Below are 24,466 nucleotides of genomic sequence, written 5' to 3' on the forward strand. Positions count from 1 at the left end.
GGCGGTTTAGTGCAGTATATTCTTTATCTTCGGCTTTATTTTTTCTTTCCTTGTTCATTGAGTACTTCTTATTTCAAGCAGTAAGCTTTGGCATTTGTCATTCAGACTACTGATCTGAAAAGTCTTGGTGGTCATCCTCTTCAATTCCTTCTCCAAGAAGGACAAAAAGGAAAAAGCCTGTAGTCTGTTTTACAACAAAAATAGATGGTGCTTCTTCCACAAAGAAAGGATAAAGATGGAAACTGTGTTTAATCTTTATAACCTCATCCTGGGATGTCTAGAAGAGAACATCAAAGAGGAACAGGGAATTGTTTTCATCCGTTTTTTGTATTGGTGTGACTGCTCCTTCGAAAACTATCTGAAATTTATCATTTGAGTTTGAAAAAGAAACCATTATGGACTGAAGTCAGCTCGAGAGAAGACAAGGATAATTAAGATAGCAAAGGTATCTTTATAATGAAGATTCAAGACACCCTTGTTATATCCTCTTTGAGGATGTCAAGATGTGACTTGACTGCCATTTATGTGTGCCTGCTTGGGTGACAAAAATACATATCTGGATGACAGAACTCCTTGAACAAACGTATGCAGGGTTTTTTAGTGGCTGAAAGTTGAAACAAAGCAAACTTGAATTAAAAGATCACTTTCTTTAGGCAGTGAGCAGGACCTCTGGAAAGAGCTGGCAATAGATGTGATTTTTTTTTTCCCCCTATCCCAATCATTGGTATCTATTCTTTGTTCAAGTTCAAATTATGCATCTTTCCAAAAAGATTATTCTCTACCTCAAACAGGATTTATTTGTATTTATTTTTTTTAGTTGAATCAGGAGTAAATAGATGGAAATCCTGTGCTTTCAGTGTGCAGGTGTCATGCAGGCTTTAGCACACTTAGGCTATGAATAACCTCACGAGTAAGCAAATGGGAATAAAACTGGAAAAAGAACAGAAAAACATAATTGTTCTGCTCCTCATGGTTCTTGCATTGGTTTTTCTTTTTCTGGCTAAAAGCAAGGAAGGGCCTAGCAGGTGGACTTAGCTTGCAAGCAGACAAAGCACAGCTCCTTTGCTGAGGCTCTCATTAAGGAGACAGATCTGCTTTTGGAGGGCCTCTGTGCTGTTGCTTTCATGCTTTTAACCACAAGAAGATTCTAATAAGAGTCCATAAGATTGATTGTACCCTCAAATTCAGCCCACTTTTGCTTTTTTTGTAAGACCTCTTTAAGGAGAGAATAGGTTAAAATGGTATAATAGAAAAGAAGATCTTTCTTTTAAGAGTGAAAGAGGTGCCAACGACATGTTAAGGTATATACACATTAATGATTTACCGAGAAGTAAGCTTGATAGTGAAATATCATGGGCATGGCAGCTACTTCAGTATCTGCTAAAGTACATGCTTATTCCATGATAAATGCTGCATAGTGAATACAATTCTGTGATTGCTGCAGTGTGAACCCTTCACATTTCTCTTTGGAAAAACAAGTTTTGTTAGTAGGGTGCCTGTCTTTATTTGCTTTGTATATGTATCTATTCAGAAGCACTGCTATCCAGAGACCTTTGAGTGTCTGACTGTCCCCAAAGCTTTGTCTCCATGTGTGTTGTAACTAAGGAAGCTATAAAGTTGGAGAAGTATGTTAATTCCTGTGAATTATTCAACTAAGCCACAGTGACTTCCCTGTATATCCTGCTATTTAACTCTGCTCTCTGTCACTTTTCAGCACCTTTTTGAGAGTGTAACACTTGTCACTGCAGTGTGGGCCATAGGATGACTTCCTGGACTTCCCTTGATCTGCTTGGACTTACATTCCTGTTCACTACTTCAGCACAACTTCTGTCTCTCAAAGTAGATTTCAAGGTGTATTTCTTACATTTGGAGATTATCATCTAGATGGCCTACCTGGATCTTTTTAGCTACTCAGCTGAGTTTTAGCGTCTGAGTTTGGATTGGTGTTTGACCCCCAGGAGTAGAGTGAATTGATTTTTTCATCAGAAGCATACTACTAATATCCAGAAAAAGTCTGCCAGGAATAACTTATTTGGCATCAAAAAAGACTTTTAGTCAGGACAGAGAGAAAGAGAGGCCTTAGCAACATTTCTTAACATTACTGGCTGTGACTTTGGATTCTTAACAGACACTGCTTTTTTTCTGTTTCACTCATGATTCATTTGGTGAAGATACTGACCTTATATCCCTAAGCTGAGGCTTTTCCTGTTGTGGATCTTTTTCTACTTACTCAGCTATAATTAAGTCTTCAAAAAACATGCTGGACTCACACTCACGCCCTATGCTTAATGGATGAATCTTAAAATATTTAGTAAAGTGCCCCTTCCTCCTTCTGTTTCCCTAATTGCCTTTTTTTCTCTGGTTCAGCAGGAGTGAGCGAGACCATAACAGTCTACAAAGGTGAAACTTGGCTGCCTTTAAGAAGGTTACCCTTGAGTTAAATCTCAGGTATACTTAATGTTCATGCTCAAGGAAGAGACGCAGCCTTTCATATGGAGGTTGATTAATTTAAGTATGCATGATACGGTATTTTCTTCTTGTAGATTTTCATTTGAGGATTGCTTTGCATACATAGATGTTAGGTGTGCTTTGTCAAGTTATATTAACTGAAGAAGTTTTTAAACGGACTCTTTTTCTTGTGCTAACTAAAGCGTGATCCAGAAGAGTCTCAGTTTCAGTTACTGGAAAAGCAAAGGTGTGAGAATGTGTAATTTAATCACTTACAGAATACTTGCTGGTTTAATTAGGGTTCATTCAACCAGAGCTCAGCCACGCTAATAGTGGCTTTATGGAATTTGTCAGCTGCTGAGATCTGCAGAGCTGCTGAGTGGGGCTGTGATTGCTCTTTTAACAAATGCTGTGTCTCTACTGGGGCCTCCATAGTGTTGTGGGACCTTGAGTATTTTGGATACCTGAACCTTTCTTCAGGTGATTTTTGGCTGCTGTTTGTCCACAGTGTGCATGTACGTAGGCAAACATTTGAAGAAAGATGGATTAGTTACAAAGAACAACTTAAGTAATTCATTTCCCCTTGCTGTACAACATCACTGTACAACATGTGTATCAGCAGCTGTTTTAAGCTTTGAGGTGATCTCTCTTGACAGACATTCTTTTTAGTAGTGCACTCAATATTAATATTACTGCCTATTACAGCCCCTTGTTTTGCAGCAGATCTTAAGCTTTCTTTGCCACCCACTCTGGTACCAGGTTTCACATGAGCTACAGAGAAGAGGAAAACTTTACTCAGCCTTCTGGCAGTCATCCCACTTCAGGACTTTCATTTGCCAGTCATCAGCACAGCATACATTGCAGAAGTATATGCAAATGAATGTTATGCAAACTCTTCTTTTCTAGGTGCTCTAAGTTAAGTTAGAAGTAGGCTCATTCTTTCCCATGTGTATGCATTTTCCTTTAGGAAAGATGTTAAACTCTGATGGCATATATGATGTTTTTTCTAGGATGTTTTTAAACATCCTAGGAAGAACAGACTGATGCCTTGTACACTACTGCCAACTTCTTTGTAATACATGAGAGTAGTCCTATATGTCAGCTGTCCAAGAATTAAGTAGACCTCAGCAGTTTAGTTCCCCAAGAGAGAAGTCTTCTCGTATCAGTTTATTGTTCAAAAAACCCGAAACCCTTATCTGTATAGAAGCAGTCCACAAAATCCCTTTCTCTCCAGGCCCTGGAGACACCTACTGCTGTCTGTTTTTTCTGATTTCTCAGAAAATTTCACCATTCTTCCAAATAGTGATTCCCCACCATGCAAAGCCTTGGCCTTCATCTCCAGCTCCTGGGGAAGTGTCATTTGCATGTATCCAACTGAATTACCTGACTCTGGGTATAAAGAGCTGCTGCCATATGATTTCAATGATGTAGGTCTCAAGCGTTTTCAGGTCTTACAGAGGTTTGATGTTGCCTGCGAAGTCTGGCTGTAAAAAGACAATATTTTGGGAAAAAAAATAAAGCAGAGCTCTTTAACAGAACTAAATTATTAGCTTAAAGTAAATTTGTAGAACAGCAATGTGTCAGCATAAGTACAGCTATGTCTAATAGAAAAGAGTATTCATTTTTCTAGTAAGTGGTGGACAAAATGTGTTGTTCTTATTGTTAGGACTGTTTTGACATTTTTAGCATTGAGGAATCATAGAATCAGTAAGGTTGGAAGAGACCTCTGGAGATCATCTCATCCAACCCCCCTGCTTAAGCAGGGTCACCTAGAGCATGTTAGACAGAGTTGCATCCTGGCATGCCTTGAAGATCTCCAGAGAAGGAGACTCCACAATCTCTCTGGGCAACCTGTTCTGGTGCTCCATCACTCTCACAGGGAAGAAATTCCTTCTCACGGTCAGGCAGAACTTCCTGTGCTTCAATTTCTGCCCATTGCCTCTTGTCCTGTTACATGGGACAACTGAAAAGAATTTGTACCCTCCCTTCAGGTACACATTGATAAGATCCCCCCTCAGTCTTCTCTTCCTTAGGCTACAGAGGCCCCGCTCTCGCAGCCGTTCCTCATAGGGGCAGGTGCTCCAGCCCTCTGATCATCATCGTAGCCCTGCGCTGGACTCTCTCCAGTAGCTCCATGTCTCTCCTGTTCTGGGGAGCCCAGAACTGGAGACAGTACTCGAGATGAGGCCTCCCCAGGGCTGAGTAGAGGGGCAGGATCACCTCCCTCAACCTGCTGGCAACACTCTTCCCAGTGCAGCCCAGGAGACCATTGGCCTTCTTGGCCACAAGGGCACATTGTTGGCTTATGGTCAACCTGTCATCCACCAGCACTCCCAGGTCCTTCTCTGCAGAGCTGCTCTCCAGAAGGTCAGCCCCCAGCTTGTACTGGTGCCTAGGGTTATTCCTTCCTAGGTGCAGGACCCTCTGCACTTGCCCTTGTTGAACCTCATGAGGTTCCTCTCTGCCCAGCTCTCCAGCCTCTCCAGGTCTCTCTGAATGGCAGCACAGCCCTCAGGTGTGTCAGCCACTCCTCCCAGCTTCATATCATCAGCAAACTTTCTGAGGAGGCACTCTGTCCCCTCTTGCAGGTCATTGATGAATAAGTTGAACAGGATGGGACCCAGTACTGAGCCCTGGGGGACGCCACTAGGCACAGGCCTCCAACTAGACTCCAGGCCACTGATGACGATTCTCTGAGCTCTACCTTTCGGACAGTTCTCAATCTGCCTCACAGTCCACTCATCTAACCCACACTTCCTGAGCTTGCTTAGGGGGATGTTATGGGAGACAGTGTCAAAAGCCTTGCTTAAGTCAAGGTACACAACATCCACAGCTCTCCCCTCGTCTACCCAGCCAGTCATTCCATCATAGAAGGCTATCAGATTGGTTAAGCAGGATTTCCCCTTGGTAAATCCATGCTGACTACTCCTGATCACCTTCTCCTCCGTATGTCCGGAGATGACATCCGGAATGAGCTATTCTATCTGCTTTCCAGGGATGGAGGTGAGGCTGACCGACCTATAGTTGCCTGGATCCTCCTTCTTGCCCTTCTTGAAGACTGGAGTGACACTGGCTTTCTTCCAGTCCTCAGGCACCTCTCCAGTTCTCCAGGACCTTTCAAAAATGATGCAAAGCGGCTTGGCAGTAACATTCGCCAGCTCCCTCAGTACCTGTGGGTGCATCCCATCTGGGCCCATGGATTTGTGGATGCCTAGCCTGCCCAGAAGTTCTCTAATCCTTTCCTTCTCAACCAAAGGATCTAAAGGAAAATCGTAATTGCAGCCTTAAATCTAAAAATCTGTAAAAGTAGTTGGGTTTTTGTCTTTTAAACAGATTGAATGCCAAAAAACACTTGTAATGTTTACCTTCTGAACACTTATTTGTTGCACAAACAAGGCTTTTTTATTTATTTTTTTTTTTTTTTGCTTACAAGAGAATGCTTCAAATCCACATAATGAACCAGATTGTACTCAGATTTTGTAGAGAAATAGACTTGTCTGTAAACTGAAATACGAATTGGAGAATGTGGGATAGGGGGGAATAGAATGTGAACTTGCTGTGTTTGGGTTTTTTGTAGAAGAAACAATCATTCAATTCTTCTGCAGTGTTTGAGAGGACTAACATAGATTTTAGTGAGTTTTTTAAAAGTTCTGTTCTAGCAAATGCTCCAGATTTCATGGAAATTTTATCATCTAATAGCAATTAATTACTATTAGATTTACCTTTTGTGAGATGCTACTACATAAGGATAGTGCACTGATTTCTGTAGGTCTTGAGGGCTTTTCTTTTTGCAAAACTCAGAATTTCTCCCTTTGCTGAACAAGACAAGCTTTGTAGACTTTGTTTGCTTTCCTTCCCCTTCTCCTCCTCCTTCCTTCTACACTTTGGGTATGTGGGTTTTGATTTGTTGTTTTTCCTTACTGCCAGCTAAAATGTCTGGAGTGGAATACACTTAAATAGTCAATGCATTTTCAAAGTGTAGTGTTAAAAGCAAAAAGAGCCAAGCAGGATGCTAAGCTATTAATCCAATGTACTGACAGATAAACTTTGACAAATTGATGTAGTAGTTTGAGACATATTTGCTGTACACGCTTTCCCTGAGGTTTCCACCTCCACAGCAGCATCAGCTGAAGGGTAAATATGATTACCTTTGTCAGAAGCTTGTGCTGAGGGAGTAAGTTTACAGGGAGATGCTGGGCTCTGTTCTCTGAGATGATTGTTTCCTTCCCTCATCTCTGCTGTAAATGAGGTAACCCCTGGTAAGGAAGTCGAACAGGTTGCTGGGCACAACTCCTGAACTGTCACACCAACAGTGATAGATGGGAGACTTATAGTTTGCTTCTAACGAAGCCACTAATCTCACTCTAGTAAAATAAAGCATTCAATAAAGTCTTAGTCATTGACTTCTGACTGTGCAAATTTGTGTGTATGATAGGTCATGTGCACCAAACTTCTGATGTTAGCGTAAAGTAATTACTGTAGGTAAGGTGCTTTATAATGTTGTTGGAAGAAGTAATTTGATTTCCCTAAGGAGATGGAACACTATTACTAAGTATGTACTAGTGTCACATTACTGAAAAGCTTATCAGGCCTTCGAGGTGCTACACAGCTCTTAAAAATGCAGTGGACTTGAGGCTGAGCTGCTGCTCCTAAACCAAACCAGTGAAGTGCTGCATGCAGATTTGTAGCCTATCAGCAGGGGAGCAAAAGCTCCGAGAAGAAAGTATATCACCTCTGCTTTCTTCAGCATTTTCTTCATTTTTGTCTCCTATTTGTCTCCTATAATGTAGGTAAACAATGCCAATGATCCTTGGTCAAGCTGGAACGCTGGGAAGTCTGGGAACTGGGATAATGGAAACGCTGGTGATAGCTGGGTAACAAAACCTGAAAGCACAGCTGGGCAGAGAAACAGTGCTTCAAATAACTGGGAAGCAGCAGCGGCATTTGGTCATCCACAGGCATATCAAGGACCAGGTATGCTAATACTTTTATTTTTGAATAAATTAGAATAGATGAGCAATAGATGTGGGAACTGCCTAACCTTTCCTAACTACAGAATGTGATTTATAAAACTGAAAAACTTACTGTTAGCAAATCACCATTTGGGTAAACAGGCTACTAAAGTAATGTTTTTCAATTAGAGGAAAAAAAAAGAGTTCAGGTGATATACAAGAACATGCACATCAAACCTGCATGGAGATTTGGCAAGCCAGTCTTGCACATAAATGATCAATTCCCAGGCATGTTCAACATGCATGAGAAGAACTCTGAAAATGCACACCCTTAAATTTGTGTCCTCAGGCCTGTGAAGAGGCCTGATCTAATCTCTAAATTTGAAGTACTAGCTAGTCTCTCAGAAAGCTTCCTCACCTTTTTTGTTAAGGTTTAAATGAAGAGAACTTAAATCTGGGGAATGCTAACCTGAACTGTATGAATATGGAACACTCTAGGATTTGTTTTAACACACCAGCAATTTTTTTTCCCCTCAGTGGATTTCTAGTGCAGTGTCCTATAAGCTGTGTTTTGAAAAGGCAGGTGAAGGGAATAACTGATAAAGAATCAGAAAATATGAGGCTGTGAGTTAGTGCTTAATATCTTCACCTTGTTGATCATTAGTGTATGAATGCTGAGGTGGCTGCTTCCTTTTTGTAAAGAAAAAAATCTAACTTTTCTTTTTTCCTTCTTCTGTGCTTTAGCAGCTGCTGATGACGATGATTGGGATGATGACTGGGATGACCCAAAATCAACTTCACCATCTTATCTCGGTTACAAGGAGACTGAGCCATCAGAGGCTGGGGGGCCCCAGCGTGCAAACTCTCGTGCAGCTGCTATGAAGTTACCACTTAACAAGTAATGTGGGACAAATGTGTATACACTAAGGAGAACTGGAATTTGAGTTGTGGAAGTGTGTTTCCATTCAATCTACTAGAAATAGGCAATGGAAATATTACCAGTTTGAGGTGGAGATGGGTTTGTAATTCAGCACTGCCCCTAAGTGATCAGAGAGGATAAATTCATGGAGTGCATGACATAACTGTATATTTTGGAGGCATAACAGACAGTCAAATGCTGTTTCTATAGGGTCTGAACTTCTCCCACTGTTCTTTAAAATTTAGCCCTCTTTAGCACTCTGTATGTGCTGAGGGAAAGCTGATGGGTGGCTTGTAGATATAGCAAAGCTAATCAGCCATGCTGCCCAGAGTTCACTGCCAGTTTGAGTTGCCGGAAGTAGGAGACAGTTCTGTTCTCCTGTGTTGGTGCATCAGCCCAGGCTGATCCTTGAGTCATAGGAAGCTTGATTTCCCTGCCCCTCTCTCCCCACCCCATGATTGGTAGATTAAAATTTAAAAAAACAAAAAACCTTACAACAGGACAAAGCTTTTCTAGTATTTATGCTAGTATTATCTCATAACTTAAGATTTGTTTATTTTGTAACTGTTACCAGTCTGAGAAGCTACTGTTCAGTAATCTTAAAATGAGTGAAAGAACAGAAAATGATAGTAGAATAACTGTCTCCTGAGGTGTGTAACTGAACTTTAGGACTTGTCATGCAGCAACAGACTCTGTTCATCTGTGGAAGTTTTGTCTGGTTTTGCAACAGTATTACTGTGTCACTGTGGCATCTACTTGTTGCAAATCCATGTAGTATGACCAGCATAAACATACCTCATTCAGGAGCATAGTTCTGTGAAGCCCTACTTTACATCTGATGTTTCTGCGAGCTAACGGTAGATTGGTAGTATATCAAAGGGTAAGTATTCTAATAAGAAGGAGAACCAATCCTTGTCTTCTGTGAGCCCTTCTGTGTGGACTTGCAGGATGTTAGTGTTTATGTTGTTTAGAAGCACTTAATGAGTTTATAGGAAGAACTTAATGAATTTATAATTCATTGTTCTTTCAGGTGATTGAATTCTCATCATCTGAAATAGGCAGGGGTGTGTGTGCGTATGTGCATATGTACCCCTGCTGGGAGTGGGCTCTGATGGAGTGACAGATATTGCTAAGTTTCCTGTTAATTCCTGTTTCTTAAGCTTTTCTGCTTTTTGAGACGCAAATTGCTAGTTGTTAAATCCACATTTAGCACGTATTTCACCTGGGATAATTCTTCTCTATACTTGAGAAATACTAAGATGTGTTTATATAAAGTGGCTGGGAATTCTGCGTAAGTCAAAGGAGGGAGAATGAAAAATAAATTAATTGCTTGGTTTCTTTGGTTAGATTTCCTGGATTTGCAAAACCTGGGATGGAACAGTATCTGTTGGCAAAGCAGCTAGCAAAACCCAAAGAAAAGATTCCCATAATAGTAAGTGTGTGTGTGTGTGGTTTTGTTTGGTTTGTTTTTTTTTTCCTTCCCCTTCTTTCCCTTTCTTTCCCACCTTAACTTTTAGCCCCAGAGTCTTTTACATGTATGTCAGAAGAAACTGGTACAGAACACACAGTTAAAAACAGAACTGTCGTAAGAGAATTGTATGCCATTTAAACATGTCAAGTCATGGTAGACCATGTTTCAGAATCCTGTACCGCTAAGGGATTTTTTAGGGTCAAGTCTTAACTCCTTGCTTTTTCCATGTGTGCTGGGAATCTTTTTGTTTTTAATACTATTTATCTCTCGCTGGACAGCTGATCTACATTACTTATGATCATGAAAATGAGCCTTATTAGGGGAGAGGGCTAAGTAGGGAGAGTAGATGCATACACTGTCTATCAGCTGTCATGATAGTTATCTCATACAGAGGAGCTACATTAACAGAAGTTTGCAGTTGTGATGGTCAGGTTGCTTTCTGAGCTAATTAATAGACTGTTCTGGGTATTGGATATTCTAAGTAAAAGTAGTAATAAGTAGCGATCTGCAGCAGTGTCTGTCTCCCAGCAGTTCACTGCTGCAGTATCCTTGTAGGAGAAACTTAGGAGTACGCCTTAAAAAGAGATCTGGTAATATTTGAGTCTCAAACTCTCACTAAAATGAACAGAAACTTTCTAATGGAGGGAGTTAGGATCTCAATTTTCAAAACGGGCTTCTTTCATGTAAATGTTTATATTCTTGTTTGCGCCTGGTACAACATGATGTATTTATAATAAAGATAATGTTTGCAATTCCTGACAGATTGGTGATTATGGCCCAATGTGGGTTTATCCTACCTCTACTTTTGACTGTGTCGTGGCAGATCCCAAAAAAGGTTCCAAAATGTATGGTCTCAAGAGCTACATTGAATATCAGCTGACCTGCACTGTAAGTGTGTCTGAAACAGGATATTCTCTCTCATAGCTACAGAGGTCACTTTACACATAATATAGCTTGTGTAAATTGGTAGCTAGATTGTAACAATAAGTGATAGCTGTCACATTGTTTTTAAAGAGTTAGGTTTTTTGTTGGTTTTTTTCTGTTTCCAATTCTTCTGTCATTATGGAATGTAATTACAAGTTATTATGTAACTTAAATCTAAGTTTACTATTTTGGACACCCTTGCTTCATATCACTCTCTGTAGAAGCCTGTGAAAATTTAGAGCTGTGTTTCTTTTACAGAACACTAATCGGTCTGTCAACCACAGATACAAGCACTTTGATTGGTTATATGAGCGTCTCCTGGTTAAATTTGGATTAGCCATTCCAATCCCATCTCTTCCAGACAAGCAAGTAACAGGTAAGTGTTCCCAGTTGTGAATTCATGGGATGAGAAATAGAGATCACTTTTGTGCGTGATTTCACTGTTCCTTACTGTTTTCTTTTTTTCATTATGTTTAGAGAAGTTATAAAAGAATCTTCACTATTCAGAATTGATGATGAGATATGAAGGTCTGTTGATAACAGAACATGGCCAACAGGAACATATTTCAGAATTCAGATTTAGTCCTCTAATCTAATCTAGTGATTAAGAAAACCCTATTTATTACAGAAAAGAAAAAAAAAATCATCTCTTCTCTCCAGTAATGAATATTATGTTCTGTGTTTGCTGATTACCTGGAAAACTGGTTTCATTTCTTCTGCCTTTTCTGGAGGAAAGGGAGGATCTTAGTCCATGACAAACCTTTTGTTTTGTTGTTAACAAAAAGGTTGCAGCTGTTTTTCTTGATACTTGATTAAAAAGTATTTTTCATTTGTATAATTTTCTGCCACATCTGATGTTAGTTCAGCTTGATCAAACTCTCTGAAGGGGAAAGTGGGATTGAACTCTTAAACATTCATGAGTTCAGCCACTGCACTGAGTGTCTGGGAGAATGTGTGTTTTTTCAGTGGTCTCTGGTTATCCTTTTACAAGGATATGCTAGAGTGTTTGTGAAGAGAAGATTGGGCACCTATAGGAGGAAAATGCATTACTTCTGCTATTTCCACTTGTGTGTTTTCTGATAAGATTTTTACACAGCATTTAAGACAACCAGCCAAAACCAAATATACAAAAGCTGGCATGTAGCCAATCATGTGTCTGTGGGCATCACTATAAATGCAACAGCTCTACTGTGTTTGAAGAAAGCTAAGCATTGATGTAAATGCTGGGATAAATGCCGAGGAAACTGAAAAGTGAGGAAGTGACTTCCTCCCCTTAGCTGGCCTCATATTTAGAATTCACCAGTATTTACTTACATGTGTGCATGTCAACTAAAAAAAGAAATCTGAAGACCTGATAGGGTCTCCAGATTTCATTGTAACTGTATCATAAAAGACTGAGTTTGGCATCTCAACGGGAGAAGCTGATTTGTTAGTCTTGTGCCAAAAAAACTTGCTCTCCCGTCCCCCCCCCCTTTTTTAGGGATGGTAGAAGCAGCTTTCTTTGAAAAATGGAATGAATCTTTCATTTTGTTTGGGAGGCTTGTTTCTGAAGACTGTCTAGAAAAGTGTCTTTTTCTGCCCATTAGTCTTGGATTCCATGCAAATAGATTGGCTTTGCTCAGAGGATGATCATGATTTTGCTGGTAGTGATATGCCTAATGACTAGATTACAAGTTCCAAATATTACACTCTTTCTTCTATAGTGTCTGTTTTGTTTCACTAGCTAATCTGCAGGAAGTATGCTTGTACCAACGTTTAATTTTTCATTGGCTGTAGTTTTGCCAGTTTCCTGATTTGCAATTAAAAAAAGGGGGGAGGGACACACCTCTTGTGAGCTGCTGCCATAGTAACTATACGGTGAGATTATATTGAGAGAGTACATGTGTTCAAGTTTTGCCCTCTAGCCTGCTGTGGAAACTGGAACAGTTGGTGTGCTAGCGGAATCTCTCATCTCTTTCAGATACATCCTATTCACTGTACACTTTAGAAGTCCAACATAGTGCATTTTTTAAATTAGAAATGCTTCTTCAAGAAGCATTGTCCTTCTTTCAAGAGGACCCAGTTTGTGCTAAAATTGAAAGATTCTTCTAAATACAGTGGAGAAACAGTACTGGTAGAAATATTTCTTTTGGTTACCTACTTTTAAAACAGTTTGTGCTAAATCTCTTCACTAGAAAAGAAATATATTATTGAGTCTTACATGTATGCATACTATTCAGTTTGCACATATGATTTATCAAGTTTTTTGTTATTTTTCTGACATATCCATTTACCTATAAAGAAATGTATTTATGGAAGGTATTGCTTTTTTGAATCTGCTATTCGTATTTGAGCAGAGTACAGTTTCACGTGCTTTGTTAGCATCTTGTTAGCTAGGACTTAACGTTCCTTTTCTCTAACTCTTCTGAGCATCATCTTGACCAAAGGGTTGAATAAACTCTGTCTATAAGATGTCTACATTCTGAGACTGTGTCTAACTTCTCTCTTGGGTCACCTGAATATGTTGTTTTTCATCCAAAAGTGCTCCTTTTCCCCACTCTCCCATCCCCGGCAACTGATCCAGATTGGGTGTGGAGATTGTAAGGATTTAGTATTTCTTGATCATCTTTAAAATGAGCAGTTCTCTCTGCAGTAATCAATATACTGTATTTTAAGGCTCTTCTGATTTGTCCAGATAATGTTTTTTTTCATGTAAATTCTGTATTCATTGTGACAACTCACCAGATAAATCACAGGTCCTGTTTAATTAAAGCAAAAAACAAAACAAACAAAGCCCTGAGGTTAATAAACTGGAAATTTAACAATCTTTGTTCAATGTGTTATAGGACGCTTTGAAGAAGAATTTATCAAAATGCGTATGGAGAGGCTGCAAGCTTGGATGACAAGAATGTGTCGCCATCCTGTTGTTTCAGAAAGTGAAGTTTTCCAGCAATTTCTCAATTTCCGAGATGAAAAGGTAGGAAATAATGTTCACACAAAAAGATCAGAAATGAGGAATTGTTTTCTACCACCATCACCCTTTTCAGACAGTTCAGTTTTATAGTTGTCTGGTTTGTCTGCCCCCCAGTGGGCAGGAATGAAGAGCTGCAAAATGCTGGATTTAGTATACTTAACTCATTGATTAAAATGAGAAATAAACTTGCTTTGTGAAATGTTAACTTGCTGTCCTAACAGACAGGAGTTTCTTTAAAGCAATTTCGTTTCCAATCTTTTGTGTCCTTCAATAGAAAGGAGAGCAATTATAAGAACTCCTTTGACTGTTGCTGTGATCCAAATCTATTGAATTTATTGGCTACTAAAGTCTTCTGGTACAGCTTTGCTAACTATGGTCTTGTCTGATATAACAGCCCCTCTTCAATTTTCCTGTTATAAATCATTTTCCTATATGTTTTTCTAGAGGTTTACCATCTTCACCTTCTGTAAATAATGGTTTCTCCATGATTAAGACCCAAATTGGTAACAGAGTTGGAGATTTAGTAATGAAGAAAGAACAAGAAAACTGTTTTCATCGCATACTTTTAAATATATATAGACTTTGCTTGAGAAATAAAATGATCCTTGGAGATTTTCAAAATCCAAGTGGGCAAAGCTGTGAGGAACTTGGTCTCACCTCACAGCTGACCCTACTTGACCAGGAGTTTGGACTGAACCTCCTGAGGTCCCTTCCTACCTGAATTATTTTGTAATTCTGTAAGTAAGCGCTTAGCAACATAGTAAGCAATGGTCCTGGTGACGGACTATTTGGATGGCCAGAGCAGAGTTACATAACTCTGCTAGCTAGTCAGTCGTTCATAGGATCTAGCTAACTTAGGAGGTGATATAAACAGAACTGATGTTGCAATACATCTGGAATTTTTAGCTTTTTTTTTCCTGTCTGTTCCTACTAGGAATTTAATATGGCAATTGAGTAACAGTCTCATGATCTTCTGGATTAGCTTCTAATGTCAACATTATCACATGTGCAATTAAAGCTGAATAAAATTGCTTTTCTGTACTTCAGTAATATACAAGACAGTTCTGTTCACCTTAGGATCTAGAAAACAAAGTCCACAGGAAGGAGGGATGGAAACTCTAAAACTCTGGCCCCACTGAAACTATTTCATCTAAAAGGCTTTAATGTGTGGGCAGACTATTGCTTAATTGTTCTAGAAGTTACATTCATTGCTTAGGTCTATGTATTTAAAGGTGGATGAATAGCAATGGTGATTTTTTTTTCTTTTACTTCCTCAAGGAGTGGAAAACAGGAAAGAGAAAGGCAGAAAAAGATGAGACTGTAGGAGTTATGATCTTTTCTACAATGGAGCCAGAAGCTCCTGACTTGGACATGGTCGAAATGTAAGGTGGTGTTTTCTTTTTGCTTGAATGTTATGCATCCATATTGATGTTAAACTGAACTACAAGTATAAAACTGAATAGCAAGCATGCACGCATGTATGTATTCATGCTTTTGAAGAGATGCTTATTAAGGTGGAGATGAATAATGGGCATTTTCTTCAGTTTTTGAAAATATGAATGTGGGGATATGTGTGGGTGTTCCCATCCTCACCAATGAGCTCCTCTAAAATGTATATCTTCTTGAGTTTAGAGTTAGAATGCTGATCCTGAAAAAGCTTACCAAAACTAGTTGCTAAGACAGGACACTGACAGACCTTGTGGAGTTAAATAGTATGTTTCGTTCTTTTATCCCTTATTCTGAACACTTTCAAAATGTGCTAGACTCTCCAAGCAGCTTAAAATAACTGTAGGTGGGTTATCAGGCCAAAAAAAAAAAAAATCTGTAAAATATCTGTAGTATTTAATGCATGCACCAAATCAGTCTAATGCCTAGAATCCATGGTAAGTTATTGCAGATGAAGTTATTTAAATTATCAAATTTCATTTTTAAATGCGTTATTACTTCCAGAAGTCTATGCCAAAGATGTATGAATGGAGAGGTGTGTGTGTGTATGTATAGTGCATATACACATACCACTTCCATGGTGTCGAGCGAGGCCAACAGTGAGGCAGATTTCATAGTAGCATCACTTTGCCGCTTCCAGGCCCAACTCAGTCAGCCTTGAGAAGCATGTGTGGGAGCTGGTCCACAAACACACTGCAAACTGGGCAGCTGTGATGGAGCGTGCATCTGCTAGCACATGAAATGTGCTGGGGAGCAGTCGGGCACAGATAGCTGCTGGCAGGGAGCAAGCAGCCCCTGTGCTGTTAGACATTTAGACCCTAAATCAAGATGAGGGCATGTAGGCAGCCTGCAAGGAATAATACCCAGAGGACATCAGCTCCTGAGCTGGCACAGTACTGAAGGCCTAACTACAAGCATTACAGGGGTGGCTCTTGCACCTCAGCAATACAGATGATGCTTCAGTGACTGGGAACTTTTCAGGGTGCTCTGAAAGGAAGAAAGTGTGTCTGAGCATATACACAAGTACAGATATAGCTATACTGTCCTTTGGCAAGTCTGCTCTGTCACAGATACATAGATACTAAACCAGTAATAGTAACAAAGAAGTAATTGTATACCTTTTTTTTTTTTTTTAATCAGGAAGGACTAGTTGAAGCAGAACTTCAGGATGAACAGGGAAAGCAGTTCCTAATTCATATATATCTCTCTAAATATATATTAGATATATATGTATGTATATATATTTAAATATATATTTAAATATATCGTAACGTAAAAAGTCATCTCATGGTTTCTTTCACTTCAAAGAAAGTTGCATCTGAAGCATGCTAATGTTCAGGTGAAAATGGGACAACTTCTTGAATGGTTAATTATGTACAGCATTTTCAGAAAAACAAGAAGAGTGGAAATAGTACAATGAGGAGAACGGCTTACTGCATCTTTGAAACTTCACAGCTGTATGGCATTATTGGTATCACATTAAGTATTTTTGAGTAAGCCTTTTCATTTCAATATTTTGTCAAATCAGGCCCTTATCTCACCAGAACAATCAAATAAAAGAAAGCAGTACCTCTTAACTGGCTTGGTTGGATCATCATTTAATAATTCTACTGACCTTGTGATGTGATGAGGGAAAAGAAAAACAGCTCATGCATGAACTTTTTGGCCATTCTTTTTCCAATCACTTTACCTGTGCACTTTTTTTTCTGTTTTTTTATGCTGTTGTTGACTATTGTGGTGGAGGGTAGTGATTTGCCCACTTGGTTTCCTACAAGATAACTTCCAGCATACGGATTCAGTGACCATTTACAATTTACTGTATCTCTAATCAGAGTAGATGTAGTAGTGATGGCAGTAGAGAGGACTGTACGTAGAGCTTTATTCTTTATTGAACAGCTTTGCTGGAAGTCAGCCACCTGTTAGAATTACCTCCTGTAAAACTGCACAGTTTCGGCTTATCCATCTAATTCAGTTGTTTCACCTTGTTAGTCTATTGGGATGTGCAGCTATGATGGTTTCGATTATTTTTTTCTTAAATAGTTTGCCCTCTTTCCAAAAAAGATAACTTTACCCTTGAAAATAAAGCCTTTTATTAAAACCTTTTTTCTTATTTCATTCATAAGATCTGATGCAGTTTGAATAATTCTGATGGAAAATTACAGTTGGAACATGTATGCATCTTTTGTAAAGTTGTAAGAGCATTACTATGCATACAGTGTTGTATTGATGGAATTTTTAATATTGTCAACATATACAAGTTATGCATATTTATTTCCTTAGAAAAACTGGTCTATTACCTTTTATTCCCCTACTTCAGACTTAAAGGTATATGTGGAATAGTTTGTTTATTCATTGTTATATGAATTTTTATTACTTCCATTATTCTAACATTTAATTTTCTGTCAATGTGAGGTCCTTTTACTTATGTTTAGTGCTCTAGATATGCATTTGATTCTTCTGTTATTCTGTGATCCCACCACAGAGGATACTTAGATAGTAGTAGCCTTCTAAAGTTAAGGAACTATAGTAAGAATGGTAGTCCTGGTCCACATAATAGATGAAAAATAGCGTGACAAATGCCTGGATCTAAAGAAGGAATTTCACTGACATCAGAGTTGGAAAAGATTTCATGGAACTCACTTATTTCTGTGGTTATCAAGACATCATTTGCACTGCTAAATATTTCACTTGTATGTTTAGAGCTAAACTAAACTAATATATTTGTTAAAACTGGTTTTTGTTTTTACTTTTTTCAAATGCCACAGAGAACAGAAGTGTGATGCAGTGGGTAGGTTCACCAAAGCAATGGATGATGGCGTTAAAGAGCTTCTGACAGTGGGACAGGAGCACTGGAAGCGGTGTACAGGGCGTAAGTGTCCCTTCTGAACTCAGCAGTGGTTTGTGTTGCTTTTCTCTTTACTGTTTTTGTGGGGTTTTTTAATAACTCAAGGAACATCCTAAAATTCAAGGAAATCCTAAATTATCATGAGGTTTATATGCCTTTCTGTCTGCTTTTAGTCTCTGAAAGTATAAAGTGTACAACTCCTTTTCTCCTCCCCCCTGTATTTTTCTCATGACAGAGAATATCTGTTCCCTGCCTGTATGTTAAAATCATTGAAGTAGTTCTATTTATCCAACTAAAAATCCTTGTTGGACCTGTTCCGATAATATTTTTCATTCATCTAGACTTTAGTAACATGAGCAAAGTAGATCTTTTTGCTCAAATTATAAATGGTTACATTTTATTAACCCCTTATGTAGGATTCTTGCATTCCAGGAGAAATGATTAAAGATGCGACTTAAAAAAAAAAATGATTCTAACTTATTCTTTAGCCCAATTCTTTTTCTCCCATCTTGTCTCTTCCTTCCCACAGATATTTAGGGTTGCAGAACTTCACACCAAGTCCCTATGTCTCTGCCTGGGCTCTAATTTCCTAGTCCACAGCAGTGTTCAGTGTTTGTGGCCACCACAAGGCAGCTATTGAAAGAAAGCAGGTACTACAGATGAGAGTCATAATAAGAAACACTTCAGGACAGGCTGTAGTGTCTGGCTTCCAAAAACCTATCACACAAATCTCTTCAAAGTGCCAATTTTTTGTATTTATTTATTTATTTATTACTCCCATTCAGTATTTTGTCCCCAAACTTGGAGTAAGTATATCTCCTGAGTTACCTCTTTGCCCCGTTTCTCAATCTCACATTGCAGTTGAACATCTGGGTCTGACCAGACAGAATGGGAAGTGGAGGAGCAGTCTCTTCCAGTGGTGAATGCGTTAGACGTTTGTACCTGTAGGATATGGTTTTAAATTAAGCCCTCTTTACTTAAGGAGAGGAATTTACTACTACACATCACTGACAGTCTTGCTACAAAGGTCAAAATAGTCTAACCTAGGGTCTCCTCTCTCACAGGACTTTGCTCTTATTCTGTACTGCTCTCATTTCACCAATAAATGATACTGAAGGGAGAGTGGAGGGTGGAGAGGGAATAAGGTGCCTCAGAAGCAACTTTCTAAATAGTGCTGCTGTTTAGTTATACCGAGCAAGTAAGATGAAAACCCTCAAATTAAAGGCTGACTCTTTATACTTACGGTAGAAATTCTGTATTTTCTCTGCTACTAAAATACAACATAATCTCCATAAATTTATGACACTAGTGCTTTGGGTATGGAATGACTCTTCTAATAACTATAGTTGTTATCTAGTATAAACACAACAAATCAGATGTGGTCGTGCTCGCAAATTGTTTGGACTTCCTGGACATTTATACTGAGTAGATAAAGGAGGCAAGTAAACCTGGACGTACAGAACTTAAGAACTTCAGTAGTCTTTTATATATGAATAATATAATACATAACTTTAACTTTCCTGTCAACATTAGTCCCAACTCCTAGTGAGAAGTATTTTCGGCACTTCCTGTGCAGTATCTATATGCTTTCTGTTCAGTAATATTTAAAATGGCTAATAATCGAAAATTCTTAGGTGCAAGTAAAAACCAGACATTTTTCATCAAATTTCCTGCTGGGAATGCAGTAATGAATTAATGGCTTATAAGAACTTTAATACTCTGAAATGTACCTGTTACATAAGAAATATCAGTTGTCAAAAAACCCTACCTTTCTTAGCAAGAATTTGATCAAACAAAATCAGTAAACTGACATGGGGTTCTCCTCCACCACCATGTGAGGGTTCCTCTTTAAACATCTGGCTTGTGTGTCATGCCAGTGGAAGTGAAAACTGATCTGATACTCAGAGAGCATACCCTCTGAATAAAGATGTTTGAAAACAAAAAGCAAATCTTTTTTTTTTCTGCTAATGAGAGTAGTTTATGAAGAGTAGTTTCACTTTTCAAATTGCTTTCTCGGCCTTTGGGGTGATGGTATTCAAGTAGTTAATAATTGAACACATACTCATAAATCACAGCTTTTTGACCTCATTGTGAGGAAGCAATTTATACATACACTAATAAATAGACTCTAAATTTATAATCCAAGTACCTCAATTCTTATTCTCAGAAAATCTTGGTTTCTAGTCTCTTTAAAAATAAATTCCATGGTTTGAGGAGAAGCTAGGTATCATAGTTCTGTACAATAATTCCCTCTTTAAAATGTTAATGAGTTCTCTTCTCCACATCACTTCAGCATTTTTTTTTTCTGGGAAGATACAGGCTTCTCACAGAAAGGGAGAAAAAAACTCGCTATATGCATAAGTTGGAAGACTGTAAGCTAGGAGTATAGTGAGATTTCTGTAGCAGTCATACACAGCCTTCCCAGCTGTGGCTTTGAAGAAGCCAGATTGCAGTGGCTTTATCCAATTGTGGAACTTTGTAGGGGAGGGAATAAGAATGTGACTAAATGTTTCACCTAGGGGGAGGGGGAAGTTTTGTTTTGTTTGGGTTTTTTTTTTATTTTTTTGGCATCTGTTTCTGTCAAGTTCTAGAAATGCTGCAGATTTAGTCACATTTACTCTCTTGCTTTTGTTTCCTTCTTTTCCCATCCCTTTCCCATTGCAGCACTACCCAAGGAATACCAGAAGATAGGAAAAGCATTGCAGAGCCTGGCACTGGTCTTCAGCACAAGTGGATACCAAGGTACTTCTGTGTCTTCATTTGCACTTTTCTGAACAAAACATATTTCAGTTAGATCATGCTATAGTTTTTGCCAAAGGTCTTAATGTTTTCGTCTTTGAATTTTAAAATCTTAAACATGTGAGTCTATTTCTGACAAAATATTAAAACCTAGTTTCCCCACGTGCATTACAGGATTTTTGTTTGTGTGGTTTTTTTTTTCTTCTTCTTCCTAGTCTGCAATCTTGTTTATACTTACTGTGCAGCTGTGTGATGGCTTGGGGAGGGGGGAGAGTGTTTAGGTTGATCTCATTAATATATAATCTGGTCGCTGCACTGACTAACAAAATATGCTGCAGCATCTTCTCGTGACCTATAATTCTGTGTTACATCAAAGGGAAGAGAGGAAAAATGAGCCTTGAAAATACCTGCCACCAAAACATGTGTGACTTATTTCATGAAACAGTAACTCCACGTGAGGATGGAAAGTTTTTTAAAAGATTCCTGCATGCTATTATTTGAGATGGAAGGTTGATTGCTATAGCCTATTTTTGTCCTTCACCTTTTCTTCTCCTTCAAAAGTCCTAAAATACTGGAGCTTGTGTTGTTAGGTATGAAGGTTCCAGGAGGGGCAGAGAGGGAATCAATTGCCATTTCTTTTTGCAGATTTCATGTTCTCCTAAAATGTAGTATATAGGCCAAACTTATCCAGCTTTGATATGCTAAATTCTGCTATGTTTTCCAAGTAATTGGAAAGCATTTTCCATCTCAAAGGGACCTGATTGGGTCTGTTTTCTCCAGAATTCTTAAGCCTTTGGTTTTTCTTTCTTTTTTTTTTTTTCTTTGCCCAACACTTAATAGCTAGATTACACTACTCCAAAACCTTAATTGTTACAGCATAGAGACTTCAGAAGTCTTTCTATTTTAGGCCATTCAGTTAACCAGTACTGACTTTGCTGACTACTAATCAGTCCTTTGCTTTGCACACTTAGAACTTTTTTTGACCTGTAAGCCATATATTAAAGTGGAACCAGTTCTGAAATTCAGGATGTCTGCTGCTCAGAACACTAGAAGTAACTATACTCCCTGTAGGTTGTTCTCCCTCTTTGTCCTGTATTTCAACAGGATGATTGCTTATTTTAAATCAGAGAGTAGTGTCTTGCCTAAACTTTACTTTTCGGTATGAGAGCTGAACAGAGGAGTTGCATAGTTATATGTTCTTAGCATGGGTGAGAGAATTGTAAACCCTAGTCAAATACAATCTGTAGCAATAGTTCTTGAGAAAGAACTGAAAATTGCTTGAACTGTAACACACATTGTTTTACCAGGGTGAAGGGAAAACAATATGGCTTAAAGTTAGAACGCAAACTTTCAGTTTAGCGTTACGAAGGAAAGCTTCAGTTTGATTTCCAGCATCTTCAAATGGTATGAAAAATAGATGCCATGATACCTGGGAGCAAGACAAGGATGTTACCTTTTGCTATTTCCTAGTTGTACCTGGTTGCACCCCAATGTATTGCTGAGGAAAGTGTCATCTTTCCCACTGACAGCCTCTGTCCTGGTCCCATCTATTTTGCTTTTTTTTAATTTCACTGGTACAGCAGCGTATTTCATTCAGAATTAAGCATATATGGGATTTTTTGCATTTAAAGTTCAGCTCCCATAAGAGAGAACAAGTGAAGTATATATATTACTTTAAATGTCTTCATCACTATTACCCTCAATCTGTCTTGCTGCTATTTTTTATGTGCAGTTTCATTTGATGGCTGTTTCAAGTAGTGATCTGTGGATTGAGCAGGCTCTGTGCAAGCACCTGGATGTAAATCAATAGGATGCAGCTTTGCTTATCTCAATAGTAAAAAGAATATTCCCATTCCTCTGAATAAAGAAGTATTAGCAAGGCAGTACTGGTTAGTGCTTGTCTTGAGATGTGACACTGTATTGGAGTCCATCAGAGTGGCCTTAGAGATTCAGCAAGCTTTCAGCGGCTACCTTCAGCCCATCTGCTGGTCTAGCAGCCTACTTGTGACTCAGATGTTCTGATGAAGGCCTGCATGCACAGATGATAACATCATTTCTGAAGGGCACGTAAAACCAATTTACATTTTTCATCCGTGCTACCTTCTTATCCTGCCAGCCCTTACGTGGTGAATATCTGCTGCCTTCTCTCTTAATTTCCAGCCTAAAAAGTCTGAGGCTGCATCAGTTAAGATCCACTTGCTAAACTGACCTAATCCTGCTATTTCTTTTATGCTACAGAATGAGCCTTATCATTTAGTTGCCACCCACAATGCATATAAGGAATCTGTACTCAGTTTTTGCAAAAGCAGGACTACATTAATGATGCCTCAGAAGGTTCTTGGTCATGGGCCTATGTACTGTTTGAGCTGTTCTAAGAACATCAGCTCTGAAAATATGATCCACATCCAAAAACGTATATTGGACAGTTCCAGAATTTGGCTGGAAATGGTCTTGCAGCCTGATACACCTTGCTTATCTCATTGCAAAGTATGATGCTCTTGAGGTTAACACAGCCTTAAATAGCATGACTTTCCTTTTGTGGTGCCAGATCTGGGCAAGTCTGTCTTCTATATTAAGAAAGTAATGTCTATGGTATGTCCTTCAACCACAGTGAGATCTCCAAATTCTACATCATCCCTCAGGAATTTTCTTAGGTATTTACATATGAGTTTCACTATCCTGCAAGTCAGCAACAGACAGATCTTGCCTTCTCAGATGCTCACATGCTAGGTGTTGCCAGTCTGAGGTGCACTTTTCCCAGAAAAAAAAATTACTTGCTACAAGTAATCTGCAGTACATCAAACTTTTTCCATACTCCTCAGATTCTGTTAAAATCCCCTTTGGGCGGGGGGGGGGGGAGGGGGGACGACAAAAGTCTTGGTTTAAAAAAAAATCTGTGGCCCTAATAATTTGCCTTACAGAATATTAGTTCTCTCAGTTTATCTGATGTGTTCCCTAAAGTGATAACGACTGGCATTTACCAGCCAGTGAAACTGCTAGGAGGCACTGCTGAATACCTCCAAAAGACTCCTAATGCTTTCACAACATCCTTCTTCTCTCCATGACCAATATTTTCATTGCTTTAGGGACCTGCATACTGTCTGCTCATGGCTGAGTTAAAACAGCTGCAGAAGATTATTGGCAATTTTAACAGGTCTTTTTACAAGTGTTTTTAATCAATTTTTTTGAGGATATAGATAATGGACGCTGCCCTTATTTTGTTGTAAATATGTCTGCAGCAGGTGGTGCTTTCTGCTTTTCTGTTGATTTTAAAAAAAATGCCCTGATATCCTGTGTCCTTGCACTGGGACCTGTTACCCAGCTCAGCCTTCTTTGCTTGGGTTAAGCAGCTCATTGCCAACTTAGCATCTTGCACAGGTCTTCAGAAGCTGAGGCTGCTGGCGATGGCTGCTTTGCTATTGAAATAGCAAAGCTCTGACTGAAACCCATGCCAGAAGCATCTAGTGGTAGCAATCTGCTGATGGAATTCAAGTTACCTTGACGGGTGAGCATGGCAGCTGCATGCTGTAACTTCTCAAAGACTTGATGTAAGGCATGACAGACTGAGCATGACGTGACACTGCTGATAAACATGTTTGAATTTGGAGGTAGACGTGACAATGAATCCTAATTCTTTAAGGCTGCCCTGGCACTATGTGTGAAAGACTGTATAAAGGCCAAAGAATGCAACGTGAGAAGCTGCAAATACTGTTCTACCGCCTGTGTGCCTGTCTGACACCCACCATCTAGACCAACTTTTAAGCTATTC

The 24,466-nt window shown here is 39.0% G+C and overlaps 1 protein-coding gene across 2 annotated transcripts in view; it reads left to right on the top strand.

Annotated features, from left to right (window-relative positions):
* Positions 1-24,466, top strand: part of SNX9 (sorting nexin 9) — a 64,698-nt gene that overhangs the window by 28,628 nt on the left and 11,604 nt on the right. The window contains exons 5-13 of one of the 2 annotated variants that reach the window (XM_062572419.1): positions 7,239-7,422; positions 8,145-8,298; positions 9,667-9,751; positions 10,553-10,678; positions 10,973-11,090; positions 13,540-13,670; positions 14,946-15,049; positions 17,879-17,982; positions 20,623-20,700. In XM_062572419.1, coding sequence (XP_062428403.1) covers positions 7,239-7,422; positions 8,145-8,298; positions 9,667-9,751; positions 10,553-10,678; positions 10,973-11,090; positions 13,540-13,670; positions 14,946-15,049; positions 17,879-17,982; positions 20,623-20,700 — 1,084 coding nt within the window. The remainder of the gene's footprint in view (positions 1-7,238; positions 7,423-8,144; positions 8,299-9,666; positions 9,752-10,552; positions 10,679-10,972; positions 11,091-13,539; positions 13,671-14,945; positions 15,050-17,878; positions 17,983-20,622; positions 20,701-24,466) is intronic. The other variant, XM_062572420.1, reaches the window with a different exon arrangement.

The sequence above is a fragment of the Rhea pennata genome, chromosome 3 (genome assembly GCF_028389875.1).
Source record: "Rhea pennata isolate bPtePen1 chromosome 3, bPtePen1.pri, whole genome shotgun sequence".
Taxonomy (NCBI): Eukaryota; Metazoa; Chordata; class Aves; order Rheiformes; family Rheidae; genus Rhea; species Rhea pennata.